The 17,945-nt window shown below is 46.1% G+C and overlaps 1 protein-coding gene across 1 annotated transcript in view; it reads right to left on the bottom strand.

Annotated features, from left to right (window-relative positions):
* Positions 1-17,945, bottom strand: part of UNC80 (unc-80 homolog, NALCN channel complex subunit) — a 2,774,722-nt gene that overhangs the window by 526,911 nt on the left and 2,229,866 nt on the right. Inside the window, exon 52 of the mRNA XM_069225668.1 lies at positions 11,415-11,540. Within this exon, the coding sequence (XP_069081769.1) occupies positions 11,415-11,540 (126 nt within the window). The remainder of the gene's footprint in view (positions 1-11,414; positions 11,541-17,945) is intronic.

Consider the following 17,945-nt stretch of genomic DNA (forward strand, 5'->3'; position numbering starts at 1 on the left):
CCGGGATAAATGCTGTAGCGGAGGAAGGTTGTAACATGCGTAACCTGTTGATATGCCGGGGGGTCCGTTTGTGTTAATGTATGTTTTTTGTACTTTGCAAATGTAATAAATAAATATTAAAAAAAATAAAAAACGAAAGGTATTGACCTATAGGTAGTGCAAGTGTGTAATGGTGTCCCCGCACTCACAAAGTCCAAGGAAATTGCCCTGAAAAATGTGAGGGCACCTTGGCTAGTGCCAGGGTGCCCTCACACGTAGTAACTCTGTACCTAATCTTCACTAGGTGAGGGTTAGACATATAGGTGACTTATAAGTTACTTAAGTGCAGTGTAAAATGGCTGTGAAATAACGTGGACGTTATTTCACTCAGGCTGCAGTGGCAGTCCTGTGTAAGAATTGTCTGAGCTCCCTATGGGTGGCAAATGAAATGCTGCAGCCCATAGGGATCTCCTGGAACCCCAATACCCTGGGTACCTAGGCACCATATACTAGGAAATTATAAGGGTGTTCCAGTGTGCCAATCAGAATTGGTAAAAATGGTCACTAGCCTGCAGTGACAATTTTAAAGGCAGAGAGAGCATAGGCACTGATGTTCTGGTTAGCAGAGCCTCAGTGACACAGTTACGCACCGCACAGGGAACACATGCAGACCACAACTTTGAGCACTGGGGTCCTGGCTAGCAGGATCCCGGTGAGACAGGTAAAAGCAAACTGACACACAAGAAAAAAATGGGGGTAACATGCCAGACAAGATGGTACTTTCCTACACCAGTCCCGGGACCTTCCTTTTGACCAAGCTCTCAACTTGTGCTGAGTTGAGCATCATGCTGCTCCTTCCAAGCCTTTGGATGCATGGCCTGACACTTGGTTTGTGGTCATTCCCCAGGCACCAAAAACACACAAGGTGCGGATCCGTCATGGACATCACCTGATGACAGGAACCGTAGAACTTGAACCCGGTCTCCCTCAATGGCATCATCGATGCACAAGGAGTTGAAAACTAAAAAAAGTCTTTGACAAAAAGTGAAAAAAAGTCAGTCAAAAATTGACTAATGGGTAGCTCTCTATGGATCAGCGGTAGCCGGTGCAGAAAGAAAAGAACTGACAACAGCGCAACAGGGTGGCACCTATATAGGAAGCACAAAATCACATCCAAAGCAGTGGCTACCGATGACGGATGTGAAGCAGATCGACACCTCCTAATGGCACACAGAGGTACTGCTCACAAAAAATCTTCACATCCAGTCTGGCACCTGGGAGAAATTTAAAGGTAAAGAATCTGCAATTAGACTTCAGGGTGTACATTTGTTGTTGCCGAGGCATATCAAGTGGAGGAAATGGAGCCTCAACGGCGGCCGTCCGTCACTTCAATTGAGGTTGAACCGACTCCAATGCAACATCAGAGACGACAATTGGGGCCTCATCTTCCACAGCAGATTGAATCAGCATCAGCATGAGATGCCAGGAACCAGCATGAACCGCTGGAGGATGCAGCTGGCGCCAAGGGCAAACATGTCTGCAGTAAACCAGATGGAGAACCTCTCCATTCTGTGTGGCCCACAAGTGCACCAGAGGGAGTGGCCAAGGATCCAAAGAGTCAGATCATGCCCTCGTAGAACTCTTTGATCTGCTGAGGAGTAGTGGGCAGTCCCGGAAACTCAGGCTGTGCCATAAAAAGTTGTGGGATCGGCTCCAAAGTCGAGTGGCTCAGGAGCTAGGCCCGCACCTTCTCAGAGGAGTGTCAGTGGTGGGAAGGGACTAAGTCGTGCCAGGATTGCCTGTGGTCTTTCTCTGACTTACTCGACTGTATGAAAGTCAGATCCTTCTGACATAGTTACCCCCACTTTCTACCTGGTGTCAGTGTGTTTAGACTGTAGTACACTGAGATCCTGCTAACCAGGACCCCAGTGTTGGTGCTCTGTCCCTTCAAACATTGACTTGGTAAGTGATACTTTCACCCACCATTGGCATACTGGGGTTCTCTTGTAAGTGCCTGGTAAATGGTACTTAGGTATCAAGGGCATTGGCACTCCACGGGTCTCCCATGGGATGCGCCAGGTATTACACCATCAATGACAGCCCATGCAAACTGTGTCTGAGTGAAATGGTGTACTGACTTATATTGTGTTCACTGCACTTAAACACTGTAAGCCACCCCTTTGATAGACCCTTCTGCCCAAGGGCCGAGTGCATGGTTCTGAGTGTGAGGGTACCCCTGCCTGAGCAGTGGTACCCCTACAAAGCTCAGACTCCATTCCCTGGGCTTTGTAAGTGTGGGGAAGCCATTTTGAGGTATGTAGTAGACACTGGTAAATTGACCCTGGCGGTACTACATGGCCAGGGCTAAAATGACAGAAGCACCGCCAACAGGCTGGCGGTGCTTCCTGGCCTATTTCGACTGCGGCGGAAGCGCCGCGGTTGCAACGCCTGGGCCGGCGGTATGCCGCCAGATTTGCCCCGGCAGTGATAATCCGTCTGGGCAGCGCTGCTAGCAGCGCTGCCCAGGGGATTGCGAGTCCCCGACCACCAGCCTTTTTCTGGCGGTCTGAACCGCCAGGAAAAGGCTGGCGTTACGGGGAGTCGTGGGGCCCCCTGACAGGGCCCCATGCGGCTTTTCACTGTCTGCACAGCAGACAGTGAAAAGCGCGACAGGTGCAACTGCACCCGCCGCACGGTCGCAACACCGCCGGCATCATTTGGAGCCGGCTCCCATGTTGCGGCCCAGCGGGGATGTCCAAATGGGCACCGTGGGAGTGCGGCCGCATTGGCGGCCGCCCAGCGATTACAGCCAATGTTGTAATGAGGCCCAAGATGTCTAACTACATAATAGCTTCTCCAACCTAGGCAGGTTTGGTATCAAAATGTCGGAATCATGCAACTACACTGATTCCAGTGTTAGTTGCGTGATACCATGCACTATGGGGGTTCCTTAGAGGATCCTCCCTATTTACCTGTACAGCCTTACAGAGTCTGCACGCCAGTCTGTGCTGCTGCCAACCCTAGACTCTGTTCTGCCCTCCTGCTGATGAGCCTAACTCGAGCAGGGTAAGGCATAATAAAGGATTTCCTGTAGGAGAGAGGTGTGACCACCTCTCCCTTTGAAATGGTGTCTCTGGAATGGGGTGGGGTGGCCTCTGAGTGCCACTAAACTGCTTTGAAGGGGACATTTGGTGCCCTCCTCGCAAAAAGCGGTTTGCACCAGTACAAAAACCCTTGGTTCCCGCTCTGGTGTGAAACTACACAAAGTACAGGGGAGTGACCGCCCACATATCTAGCTAGTCCCCTAGGGAGGTGCATAGAGCTCTGCCAGGTGGCCGCTTGATTCTGCCATCTCAGAAACAAGATGGCAGAGCCCCCTAAGAGCATCTGACTAGTTAGGCCAGCTAGGTGACATCCCTGATCCCATCTGATAGGTTGGTCACCGCAGACCAAAGCTATTCACCATGCAGCACCAGTGTTCTGAGAGAACCACCGTTTCATTTCCCCAGAATAAAAGTAAAAATGATTAATTCTGAGTATTTCGCTTGTTCATCCGGAGAGCGCAGAAACTTATGTTCAAGTACTGTATACAGATTATGAGAGATAATGAGCTTTGGCTGTTATGTTTTCCAATTCAAAATTAGCAAAGTTTCTGGTAGTAGGATGTGGATATGCAAAGTGGTAAGGGCATCAGCTATTTAATGATTGGTTCCTGTATGGCATCTGAAGATAAATCGAAAATGAGCACAGAAAGGTATGTCATGTGGACCGAAACATCTGGTAGATTATCGTAATCAAACTACCCCTTTGACGGGCTGTATGGATGCATTAGAAATGGCAAGAAGAGCATTGATGCCTCACTGAAATCTTTAATTGATCAGGGTCATACTAACATGGCCGTGAGGAGTACTACTTTCACCTCAGGTGTGCTTGAACCAAATGATGGTTTCACCCATTCTGGGTCTTGTATGGAGTGGGGGGTGGTCCACCGGGCAACAAAGCACGTCTGAGATCCTCTAGGCTGAACCCAGTGAATGAAGGTGTAAAGAATTTCAACACTCCCACTATTCCAGGAACACCACATCTGAGACCAGACAATCACCCAGATCAGCCACACATTATTAGACTAGCCAGAACTGGGCATCCGCAGTGGTCTTCAAAACTGAAAAGACCACTTCAGCTGCCTCCCAAAGCTACCCCACTGGTGATAGTTTTAAAAACAGTTCACCCTCTAACCCCGGTCAGTTAAAAAACAAGGTGGAAAACTTGTTGGTAAAATCCTCAAATTTATATTGTTGTGAAACCCTTTATGAAAATATAATCAATGTGCAACAGGGTCACTGGGTTGGATCTCAACCCAAAAATGTTCCGGGGGATTGTATTGTTATTAACTTCAGGAACAAAATCCATTGTCAGGTTCCTACTGAAAGGTTTTCTTAAGCCCGTTCCCTTTCTGGCAGTATCATGGCAGTACCTTTGGCTTTTTTTTTTACAAACCTGGCACTACTGAGCCGTGTAAATTCCCTGTCCACGAACTTCCCATTCATAATCCATATGTGATAACTACTCATAATTGATTTACGCCCTTGGAAGAAGTTGATTGACTACTTCACTCATGGTCAAGTGGCCCTAAATTGAACTAGTCGAGGATGTGCCCTAAATAAATACTTCTGATGGCCGGACACTCTTGGGGGTTTCACAAGGAGTCCTGAATAAATCTCCCATGAGACTATTTGCTTGCACGGAGAAGGAAAATGCACACTTGAATAAAGTAACACTGAGTCCTGCTCCCACTGTGGATGAACTATGTAATACTTCTGATTAGGCTTTTTGTACACAGCTAGCTTCAATGGTTGGATCTTCACCACCAGGCCGCAACCTTTATTGGACATTAGGGGTTTACACATATTATGATTTGAAGGGTATGTTCTGGAATTTGGCTGGTGTACTTAATAAGGTGAAGAATGCTGAGTGGAATGAATTAAGGTTTTTAACACTGTTTGCCAATAAGAAAAATGAGCCACAGAATCATTGCACATTGTTGGGGTTCCCCAGCTGTTATTTCACAAGGAGGTCACCATAGAGGTGATTTGTTAACCTTAATCTCAACCACCCTAGATATACTTGTTATTGTTATTTTTATCACAACTGTTCTCCCAGTAATGCAGACATTGCTGCCTCTCTTGAACAGACTCATAGCACATTTTAAGCACCCTTAACTTGGAGTTTATTGTGATTTGGGAGGGGGTGATGTTATTTGCGGACTGTGCCCATTGTATGAGTCTTCTGTTTGTGGAATGTCGGGGTGTGTTATGGAAGGTTACACCCACTTTGAGCATAGCCCTTGTGGGGACATTTTTAATTCCATCTTGAATAAGTTCTCCCTCTACCTTACCATTAATGTTGTTCCCTGTTCCAACATAGACCGCACTACTTATGTGGGAAGAGGCCAGTATAGTCTTATTGATTTCTTTGCCCTATCCCAATACTACAAGCCTAGGGCTTCTCAATTTTGCAAGTTTGTTTTAGTGACTACTATCCCTTGACTCTATCCTTTAACATAGACACTGATCAACAACCAGGCATATCCCCTATTTTGCCACTAACGTTTAGTAAAAACAAAGGGATCCTATGTAGGAGGACCGCAGGTGCTGTACTGGAGTAATTGTCAAGGAGAAGGTTTAAGCAGGTGCTAGCTTGCTTGGATCACAAACTAAACCGTAATTCTATGTTAAAGGCTTCTGAGGTAATTTGCCACACAGTCACCGGGCTCTTGCAGTAGAAACAAAGAATGGCAAGCCAAGACCACAAAGGTTGTTAAATAGTAATTGCTCAAAGGCCCACAGAAACCTTATATTAGTCCTGAAACAGGTGCCTTGAGATAGGGGCTGTGCTTTTGTAGAAGAAATTATAAGCAGGCAATCAAGAAGAGGACAGTAGCCTTTAGGCAAGAAGTATGGGAAAATCTGTTCCAAGCAAGAGCAAAGAAGGAATCTTATCTGTTTTGGAGGACAATCAACGATCCCTACTTCAAAGATAGTACTAACTCACACAACGACGTCACCATTCCTCAATACGAATGGGTTGAACATTTTTCTAGGGCCTATAGCTCTGGGGATAGGTCTGATAATCATACTGAGTTGGTTGTTAGTAATTTGTGATGTGATGGCTTGGAGTTAGCTCCACCTACCTATGAGGCGATCAGATGTGCATTAGAACGAAAGGCATGAAATAAGGCCACTGGCACTGACGGGGTGTCAGCTGACCTCTTCTTGGATAATCTTGATCTATGGGCACCATTACTTACAAATGTGACGTGACGTCACCTATATAGGCGCCACCTCAGTGCACGGACATCAGTTACTTTTCACAACTTTAAACGCCAGGAGTGCAAGGCCATGAAGTGCACTGACATTGGTGTGTCCAAACTAAGGCGCTGAAAGGGGTCATCCATAACCCAAGAAATCTGTCTGCAGAGTGAATAGGTAAGGAAACTGCAGCTAGATATTGTTTCTACCAGATAATGCGTTATTGAAGATAAGTAATTTGCTCGACTGATAAAGGCATCTAGCCACAGATTCATTACCTTTGAAATATATCCAAGCAATATCATCCCCAGTGGTGGGCTGCGGACAAATTTATTAAACTGGGAAGTCCTGCAGGACCAAACGGACGAAATGCCCATCCCTGCGGACCTGATTGTCCAGGTAGTAGTGTTTGGCAAATGTGTGCAGGGATGCCCACATTGCTGCCTGGCAGATGTCCAGGACTGAGACTCCATGTGCTAACGCTGTGGCTGCAGCGTTTCCTCTGGTGGAAAGGGCTCTTAAGCCATCAGGAGCCTATTTTTTAGCCAGGGCGTAGCAGATCTTAATACAGATAACGACCAGCACTTTTGTACTGCCCGATCTTTCTTTGCTCCAACATACCCTAGGAAGAGTTGGTTATCTACCTGGAACTCTTTTGTGCGGTCCAGGTAGAACGAAATCGCTCTTTTTGGGTCCAGGCGATGGAGTCGTCCCTCTTCTTTACAGGGATGTGGAGGAGCATAAAAGGTGAGTAGGGTGATTGATTGTCCCAGATGCAATGGAGTCATCACTTTTGATAGGAGAGAAGCCCTAGTGCGAAGCACCATTTTTTCTAGAAACACACTGAAGTAGGGAGGCTTGGAAGACAAAGCCTGCAGCTGACTCACCCACAGGACAGATAATATTGCCACTAGAAAGGCTGCCATGATGGTCAGCAGCCGGGGGGGGGGACAATTGAGCAGAGGGAGCACACATAATGCAGAACCAAATTAAGGCCCTTCTGAGGCATTATAAAGAGTGAAGGAGAAACATGTGTACAAGCCCTTTAAAAAACTTATTTACAATAGGAGACTTAAAAAGGGTTGATCAGGCAGCCGCAGAAAGGCAGACAAAGCAGAAAGATAGCCCTTAAGAGTACCCACAGCAGAGCCCCCAGGGGCAAGGGTTAGAACGAAGAGAAGAATGTCAGAGATGCAGATAGGGAGTCAATAGTTTTTTTTTTACAATAATTTACAAATTGTTGCCATCGGCAGATGTACACAGTCTTGGTTGGGGGGCGCCTGACTGCCTGAATAACATTACAGACTTTGGAAGGAAGGTCGAAGGCTGTGAACTGTTACTGCTCATTCTCCACGCAATAAGGACGAGAGTTGACAGGTTTGGGTAGAGAACCCTCCTCTGCTGATGCACCAGAAGATCCTCATGAAGGGGCAGCCTGATCAGAGAATCAATGCTCATTCACAGAAGCTCGGGATATCAGATACTTCGTGCTCAGTCCGGAACACAAGGATTACTTGGGCCCGGTTGTTCCTGATCCTCTTGAGAACTCTGGACAGAAGTGATATGAGTTGAAAGGTGTACAGGAGGCCTAAGCTCCATTCGCTACAAAAAGCAGCTCCGAGTGAAAGCCGCCTTGGAAATTCCAATGTGCAAAACTGCTGATATTGCACGTTCTCTTTAGAGGCAAACAGATCTAACCAAGGCTCTCTCCACTGCTGAAAGAGACCTTGCACCGCCTCCGAATGGAGACACCACTTGTGATCCGCTAGGAATTGACAGCTGAGTTTGTCCAACCTAGGGATCAGAAAATCTGCCAGGTGTTAAACCACCAGGGTTATGCCCTGCTTTTCCAGCCATGTCTGGAGATGCAGAGCCTCTTGGCAAAGGGTCACGACCCCACCCCGCCCCTTTTGTTGCAGTACCACATGGGGCTTGTGTTGTCTGTGAACACCTGCACTATCTTTCCCTTGACAGAGGGAAGAAAGGCATTCAATGCTTGCTGGATTGCCTGGAGCTCCAGCAAGTTGATTTGGAGTCTGGATTCTGCTGAAAGGTAGAGCCCTCTGATCTCCACTTCTCCCAGATGGTCTTCCCATCCCACAAGTGATGCATCTGTCACTACTGTGACATATGGTTGAGGTAGGGAGAGGAGTCTGCCTCTGACCCAGTCGTTGTTTGTTAGCCACCACTGCAGGTCTTTTGCAGTTCCTTCAGATCTGAACCATGTCGGAGAGATTCTCCTGATGCTGCGCCCACTGAAACTTTAGGTCCCGTTGCAGAACTGGCATATGCCAGCTGGCATGATTTACCAGCAGGATGCAGGAGGGCATGAAGCCTTTTGCCTGGTTGGCCTGCAGTTGCTGCTTCTGCCTGAAAGAGGACTGTTTTGAAGTCTCAGGGCCATCAAAGACTTCCTCTGCCAGCACAAGGACTCTCTGCTGGGACTCCAGCCCTGCCAAGTGGTGCCCTATCCAGTTCCGGGGCCCGTGAAAGGTGAAGCTGGTGGAACAAGGAATGAATTCCACACACAGGGAGCAGTGCGAGGAAAATTTTGATGCACCACCTGCAACGTGGTGGTAAAAACTAAGCAACCCCTTGCAGCGCGTTTTTTCCATCACGTGCGGCTGCATTTCTCACGCATCATCGAAAAACCTTGCATCGTCTACCTGACCAGAGAAAAAACGAAGCACGGCCTCCCTGTGAGTAAGGAATCAACGCATCCTGAGTTTCCAGGCGCACGCTCACCATGCAGCTTTATTTTTGATGCAAACTAGGTACTTTGTGCAAAAACAACATTTACATTGTTTTCTATCGAGTAAGACTATTTTTACTTTAAAAATTCATAACTTGTGTATGATGGATTTTTGTTGTTTTGGTCTTGTTTGATTTAGATAAATATTGTCTATTTTTCTAAACTGGCGTAGTGTCCATTTTGTGGTGTTTACATTGTGCTACTGTGTGTGTTGGTACAAATACTTCACACATTGCCTTGGAGATAAGCCTGACTGATTGTGCCAAGCTACCAAAGGGGTGAGCAGGGGTTATCTTAAGTGTGTATCTGCATTGCCCTGACTAGAGTGAGGGTCCTTGGTTGGACAGAGTACAAACTGACTGTAAACCAGAGACCCCATTTCTAATGGTGGTGATCAGCGGTGAGGATAGAACTTGTATTTGTACTTGACATACAGTGATTAAGTGTACGCTACTGTTTTCAGTGCAGACCATTACGTGCCTGCATACTACTTGTTTTTGATCTTTTTGAACTTTTCCTGCTTCCATTCTTTTGTGATTTTTTAACTTCTCTTGGGAACTCTCTGAACTACTTTTGGAACTTTGCATTTTTGAGTACTCACCAACATGTCTCAATCTGGGGATGCACCAGTTGTGGCTGCAAAGGCTGTTTTTTAGTTGAGTTGAGCGCAGAAAAAACTGGGGTTCCCCGGGGCGGGGTGGTTGTGGCAAGCAATCGTCCTGTTCACAGGAGATCCTGTGCAGGGTTTGGACCAAGACCCTATCAGGACATCTGTGAGGGCTTCATAGAATGGGAGAATATGTTCTGAGGGGACACTCCCGGTTGAAGTACCTCAGTCAAGACATTAATCTTTACTGCCACTGAGGGCAAATGAAGGTCAAGAACCTCAGCCGCTCTCCACACCATAAATGAGAAAGAGGCTCCCTCCTCTGTAGCCACAGTAGGAAGGGAGACCATGCCAGAATCTAGAGAAGTATCCAGTCCGCTGGTGTCTGCCAGGTCCTAGTTGGAATCCAAGGTGCTGGTAATATTCAGGGTCCAGCTACCCCTCCCAATCCTCCCCGAGCCCATAGGAACAAAGCTCAGGATCCAACTTGGGGAGTATGGACCCAGTAGGTGCCGAGTAGGTGTCCATATGGCTCCTGGGAGTCGGGGATCAGAATGGGGATGGTGCCGGTCTTTCACCAACATCTGGCGGTATCAAGCGACGCAGGGCCTGAAGCCGGCCTTTCTAGACGACATTTCTGCCACACCAGTAGAAAATGTGAAAAAACACTTTGATGAAAAGTCGAAAATAGGTTAGACAAAAAATGGCTAAGGGGGAGCTCTCTCCCAATCTGCACTGACTGTTGTGGAAAGAAAAGAACTGACATCAGTGTGCTGAGGGGGCTCCTACACAGACACCGTGCAGGTCACTTCTGGTGTGGATGATGCCAATGATGCCAGCTGGAGCCGAACATTGTTATCTATTGGTATACACTGGTACTGCTCAAGAAAAGTTTCAGGATCCAGTCTGATGCCTGGAAATAATTCTAAGGTAAGAAATCTGTGGCTAGAAGTCTCTATCAAATCAGGTTTTTTATAAAGTTACCTTTACACTTCAGTCAAACAAAATCTAGCTTGACTAGTAAACTAGATTGTTTGATAATAAAAAAAAACTTTGAATTACCATTATAGTATATACCTAATCATATTTGCGAAAAGGTAACATTTAATTACAAATAAGCCACTTCATATGAAAAAAATCACATTGTACATACAGTAAAAAGTTGCACTTTGTAGCTTGTCACTTTAGGGGCATAGTCCTTTTAATATTTGGCATATCCTTTTACATTAAGAGCAACATGCATTTGGGTTACAATGCACCCTTCTAGGTGACTAAGCTAATGCTTAAAACTAGGTTTTTATAAACGCAAAATGGTTTGATTAGACATGGTATATGCAGCTTTAATATTTTAGTCTGCAATCATCCAGACTACAATGGTAGACCTGAAGCCTGTCTTTTACAAGTCACATGTTGATAGAATATGTCATGGGAGTAAAAGTCCAATGCAGTCCACATGTTACATTTAACTTTTGTGTCAGTGGTCATCTCCTGTTCCGTGTTTCTATGGCCTTATGTTAAAAATAAAAGGCAATAATGTTTTAGCAAATTTTGCACAATATTTTAGGGTCAGATCACATGCACTAGGAGACTGAATGGCAATCTCTGAGTCCACAGAGCCAAAAATTCAGCAAAACCAAACTAAAGAAATGTGAAAAATCTGATGACATTGCACAGAAAAGTGAATTTCCTACAGACAGGGCATCTAATATTACCTGAGAACAAGAATATTTCTGGAGTGGAAATATGTAATTGCAATACAAATGCACACCTGTATCTGTAATGCCACCAGGCGGACGACAGCTGTGCTGAAGGGGAGTGGTGGAGAAAGGTATGGGCTGAGATGAAGAAGAGGTAGCCCATCTGCCACACTTGAAGGTCCTACGACTCCCATTACCTGTGATACAGAAAGCATGATCAGTGCTGCTTACATGCATACATACATAGGCCAGCAGTGTGGATAAATTGAAGCCAAAAAATGAAGCCACCCCCTATTCAAGCCTATTACCTCTTTAAAAAAAAGCTGATAAGAGGAAAATGTTTTATGTATTCGGGCCTCCTATCACAGACAAGGAATTTAATTTTAGATAGGTAATCCAAGCCCCAAAATGAAATCAAAGCTCTCCTTGCTTCGACAAAGGGACTATTACGGACTCAATCTTCTGTGACAGTAGTGCAGTTTAGATCCCTTCTGTCTTCTGATAGTCTGAAGTCTTCGGAAATGCATGTATGTGTATGTATATGTTCTCATAAAGTCTGAATCGAGTTTAATCTCGAAAAAGTGCTCTCCAGTGGTGGGGTTAGGATGCAGGAATAAGAACTAGGCACTAACTGACATATAAAGGTTGGGTCTTCTTCGTTTGGCATCAGTAAGTGTTCCAGAGTTGTCATTTAGAAGGTGATCATCTGCTATGAGCTACAGCGAATAATTCACTTTGTAAAGTGTATTACATACTATTAGTAGTTATAACAACCTCCATCCATACATTCTGACTATACTGTTCCTGCCTTATCCCTTAAGGTGCCAACTTTGTGATCTGGCACCTGTCGACTGTTCCTTAGAATACAGAATTAGGTGTTATGAAGCTAGACATGTACTCTGTTTCAGAAACAGATCACAGAAAGAAATGATAAGCTGGCCTTCAACATAATAATACACAAAATAATATGCTTGCACACATCTTCTGTCAGTTGCATATACAATGACATGAAATACCCACTGTGAAGCACATATAACCAGATAGAGTGAGCCACTAGTGCTTGGTTACTAAATGTCACATAAGAGTTCACTTGCATCACTTGTACGCATACAAAGGTTCTTATAAGGCCTCACAATGAGAAAACAGGCTTTTTGCAGATTCCACCCCACTTTTTGTCCCGATTTTGAGAACAAAGCATTGGTGTAATGGCTCTGAAATGCCTTGAGTGCTACTAATCCGGCTCAGTGCTAAGACCTTACAAAGGTACATGGTTAATTGGCTTGTACCCAATTGGCATGGCTTAACTTACTTGTAAGTCCCTAGTAATATGTACAAGGGGCACCTAGGGTCTAAAGGTAAAGTGTCCCTCGTGGACTGTACCACTAGTAGTGCCACCCTGAGAATGACAAACTAAACATGTCTCCCAGACAGCCAATGCAGACTGGTAGAACAGGTTTAACTAATAACTCGACTTTGCCATTTAAGGCAATGGCAAAGCCCACCCTTCCCTTTATAATATATATCCGTCTACCTACATCAGGGCCCCCGAGACTTAAGGCAGGATGCAATATATTCAAGGCAGAACCTGTATTTTACAGGTTCTGTCAGTAAAACTCCTAAATTGTAATTTTTACTCTGGAAGCCCAGTTGGCAAGTACAGACTTACAGGCTCACACCTCAGCCCTGGTAACGTCTGAAATGGAACTCCCAAAGTTGGTACTTCAGGGTATCATACAACTCATTACAGTACACTTGACTTGATGCCCAAGTGGAAATTAATGTAACTTGTTGACACATTCAACTTTTAGAAAGTTGCCACTCAGAGGCTATTTGCTGAGTCTCTTTACGAGGCCTTCAATCTGGCTGGCACACATAGGCCTGTAACAAAGAATGAAAGCGTGCCTCCTTAGACTCTAACAAACATTTTCAAAAATGAAGTATGTCAAGTCTAAATATTGAGCAAATTTATCTGATGAGCATTTGATGTCCAATTTAATAATTGGCTTCTCAAGTGTGAAACCTCAGTTCAGTGATATTTTGAAATGAAAAAAATCAGTTCCATCATTCCCATTAATCTTGTGCTTCATGTTTTTTGTTTACAATTCAAAACTCCAATTGCCAGAATGGTGTAGAAAGGTGCAGTCTGAATGTATTTTTGTCTGACCTTGATTAATGGCTCAAGTTTATTTTGAATTTCTTTGTTTGTTTTACTGAAGTTCTTTCCTGGAGTGTGTTTGTTTTTCTTATTGTGTGCCACAAAATTGGAGCTGTACATTTGTACATTTTCAGTATTTATTATATTTTCTTGAATTAAAAAATGAATAGCCTGCTTTTATTATCTACAGTTAGGCAATTGATTAGTTTATCAGAAAATTTGCTAATGTTTGACATTTTTGCACATTATATATAATTTCTCTGTCTAAGCATGACATTGTTTCTTTGTAATTGTTGCATTTCTCTTTTGTTTTGAATCATATCATGCTCATCACAAAAAATATACAAGTAAGCCTTATTCATTCATTTAAATTGTATTCATTCATTTCTAAAACTGCTATGTTTTGCCTGTGAATATTTGTAAAATATATGATATGGACCTCGTGCTGAAATGTTTGAAGGACTCTGGTGTAGGTAGACAGGCTGGCAGCGGGGACAGAAAGGGAAAACAGCTGCCAAATGGTTTTTCCCGCAGGCATGTAGCCTGGAGCTAGCTGCACCCGTAGAGTGGGATACCAATCTCCACACACCAAGAGAGGGGTCCTGATACCTTGCAAGTGGGCAGAGTAGTGCACTCTGGAATAGCTAGATCGCACACTTCACTGGAAGGTGTCATCAGCTGTGAAGGAACCTAGTAGCCCATTGGCTAGTGACCGCAGCCTCCCCTAAGGGCACTTTCTGGGCATAAAAGGGGCACACCTGGCACCCAGAACTCAAATCTTGCTTGACTGGAGAAGAAGACAAAGGAAGGACTGCCCTTATGACGTTGGAACCATAAATAAGAGGCAGCACTAAATTTGAACTGCACCTGCTGCTTCTTGTGCTAGGAAAGGAATATGCCTGCTGTGTCCTGCTTGTGCAGAAGTTGTTCCCTGAGCCAGTTAGAAGTGGACACTCCTGGGGGCATATTTATGAAAAGGGGCGCATCATGTGATGATGCGCCATTTTTCTTGCGTCCCATTGCTCCCTCCTAATACCACCATGTGTGCGCCGTATTTATGATACAGCACACCACGGCGAACATGAGGGAACTAGCGTCAACAATTTTGACACTAGTTTGGCACTTTGGAGGATTAGCGCCAAAAATGTTGATGCTAATCCTGCAAAGTGAAAGGAGGCCCATTCAAAGCAATGGAAGCGTCATTTTAACACCTGCCTTAGGCAGGTGTTAAAAATGACGCGCACAATGGCGCAGTGGAATCTCATAGATTCCACTGCACCATTTCTCTGGGCTTCCTAAAGCTGGAACGCCCTCCTTGCATGCATTATGCCTGGCACAGGCATAATATAGAGCAAGGGTTTACAAAGTGGCGCAATACATGCATTGCGCCACTTTGTAAATATGTTGCAGCGTTTCTGCCATACTAACGTCACATTAGCATAAACAAATTACACTAATATGGTGCAAAGTGGAGCCAGGGGCTTCTTAAATCTGGCCCCTAGAGTCAGCTGGCTGACATCTTTTTCGCAGCACAGCCTGCCTTGGCAAGTTTGTAAGGAAATGCCTCTTTGACATGGTTACTCACTGACTTTTTGCCTTTGCTGATGCCAAGGTATGATTTGAAAGTGTGCTGAGGCCTGCTAACCAGGCCCCAGCACCAGTGTTCTTTCCCTAAACTGTACCTTTGTCTCCACAATTGGCACAACCCTGGCACCCAGGTAAGTCCCTTGTAACTGGTACCCCTGGTACCAAGGGCCCTGATGCCAGGGAAGGTCTCTAAGGGCTGCAGCATGTCTTATGCCACCCTAGGGACCCCTCATTCAGCACAGACAAACTGCTTGCCAGCTTGTGTGTGCTGGTGGGGAGAAAATGACTAAGTCGACATGGTACTCCCCTCAGGGTGCCATGCCAACCACACACTGCCTGTGGCATAGGTAAGTCACCCCTCTAGCAGGCCTTACAGCCCTAAGGCAGGGTGCACTATACCACAGGTGAGGGCATAGGTGCATGAGCACTATGCCCCTACAGTGTCTAAGCAAAACCTTAGACATTGTAAGTGCAGGGCATAAGAGTATATGGTCTGGGAGTCTGTCAAACAGGAACTCCACAGCACCATAATGGCTACACTGAAAACTGTGAAGTTTGGTATCAAATCTTCTCAGCACAATAAATGCACACTGATGCCAGTGTGCACCTTATTAGAAAAATACACCCAGAGGGCATCTTAGAGATGCCCCCTGAAAACATACTCGACTTCCAGTGTGGGCTGACTAGTTTTTGCCAGCCTGCCACATACCAGACATGTTGCTGGCCACATGGGAAGAGTGCCTTTGTCACTCTGTGGCCAGGAACAAAGCCTGTACTGGGTGGAGGTGCTTCTCACTTCCCCCTGCAGGAACTGTAACACCTGGCGGTGAGCCTCAAAGACTCACCCCCTTTGTTACAGCGCCACAGGGCATCCCAGCTAGTGGAGATGCCCGCCCCTCCGGCCACTGCCCCCACTTTTGGCGGCAAGGCTGGAGGAGATAATGAGAAAAACAAGGAGGATTCACTCCCCAGTCAGGACAGCCCCTAAGGTGTCCTGAGTTGAGGTGACTCTGACTTTTAGAAATCCTCCATCTTGCAGATGGAGGATTCCCCCAATAGGATTAGGGATGTGCCCCCCTCCCCACAGGGAGGAGGCACAAAGAGGGTGTAGCCACCCTCAGGGCTAGCAGCCATTGGCTACTAACCTCCCAGACCTAAACACACCCCTAAATTCAGTATTTAGGCGCTCCCAGAACCGAGTAAGATAGATTCCTGCAACCTGAAGACGAAGAAGGACTGCTGACCTGAAGCCCTGCAGAGAAGACGGAGACACCAACTGCTTTGGCCCCAGCCCTACCGGCCTGCCTCCCCACTTCAAGAAAAACTGCAACAGCGACGCATCCCCCAGGGGACAGCGACCTCTGAAGCCTCAGAGGACTACCCTGCATCTAAAAGGACCCAGAAGCTCCCGAGAACAGCGGCCCTGTTCAACAAACCTGCTACTTTGCAACAAAGAAGCAACTTTTAAAGACCACACATTTCCCGCCGGAAGCGTGAGACTTTCCACTCTGCACCCGACGCCCCGCCTCGACCTGTGGAAAACTAACTCTACAGGGAGGACTCCCCGGCGACTGAGAGCCCGTGAGTAGCCAGAGTTGACCCCCCTGATCCCCCACAGCGACGCGTTCAGAGGAAATACAGAGGCTCCCCCTGACCGCGACTGCCTGCTTTAAGGAACCCGACTCCTGGAAAACACACTGCACCCGCAGCCCCCAGGACCTGAAGGAACCGAACTCCAGTGCAGGAACGACCCCCAGGTGATCCTCTGCCTAGCCCAGGTGGTGGCTACCCCGAGGAGCCCCCCTGTGACTGCCTGCACCGTTGAAGAGACCCCCGGGTCTCCCCATTGATTCCTATTGAAAACCCGACACCTGTTTGCACTCTGCACCCGGCCGCTCCTGTGACGCTGATGTTGTACTTTCTGTGCCTGCTTGTGCCCCCCCCCCCGGTGCCCCACAAAACCCCCCTGGTCTGCCCTCTGAAGTCACGGGGAATTACCTGATGGCAGACTGGAACCGGAGCACCCCTATTTCCATTGAAGCCTATGTGTTTTGAGCACCACTTTGACCTCTGCACCTGACCGGCCCTGAGCTGCTGGTGTGGTAACTTTGGGGTTGCCTTGAACCCCCAACTGTGGGCTACCTTGGACCCAACTTTGAACCCTGTAAGTGCTTTACTTACCTGTGAACTTAACCTTTACTTACCTCCCCCAGGAACTGTTGATTATTGCACTATGTCCATTTTTAAAATAGCTTATTGCCATTTTTGCCAACACTGTAAATGCTATTGTGATAATTCAAAGTTCCTAAGATACCTGAGTGAAATACCTTTCATTTAAAGTATTGTTTGTAAATCTTGAACCTTTGGTTCTTAAAAAAAACTAAGAAAATATATTTTTCTATATAAAAACCTATTGGCCTGGAATTGTCTTTGAGTGTGTGTCCCTCATTTATTGCCTGTGTGTGTACAACAAATGCTTAACACTACCCTCTGATAAGCCTACTGCTCGACCACACTACCACAAAATAGAGCATTAGAATTATCTCTTTTTGCCACTATCTTACCTCAAAGGGGAACCCTTGGACTCTGTGCACACTATTTCTTATTTTGAAATAGTATATACAGAGCCAACTTCCTACAAAGTTCATAGCCGAGATCACCATACCGTCACTCCTCATTGCAGTGCACCCAAGACCCAGAGCTTAAAAGTTGCACACAGGTCTGCAGAACCCAGGAGAGTCACTTGGAGTGCAGTTTGGTCACCCAGAAGGAGAGTTATTTGCAAAAGAAGGAAACAGCTAAGTTTGTTGTGCTCGGGGCCAGTATTCCAGTGACAACTGGAATTTTGCTGGACCAAAAA

The sequence above is a fragment of the Pleurodeles waltl genome, chromosome 3_1 (assembly GCF_031143425.1).
Source record: "Pleurodeles waltl isolate 20211129_DDA chromosome 3_1, aPleWal1.hap1.20221129, whole genome shotgun sequence".
Classification (NCBI taxonomy): domain Eukaryota; kingdom Metazoa; phylum Chordata; class Amphibia; order Caudata; family Salamandridae; genus Pleurodeles; species Pleurodeles waltl.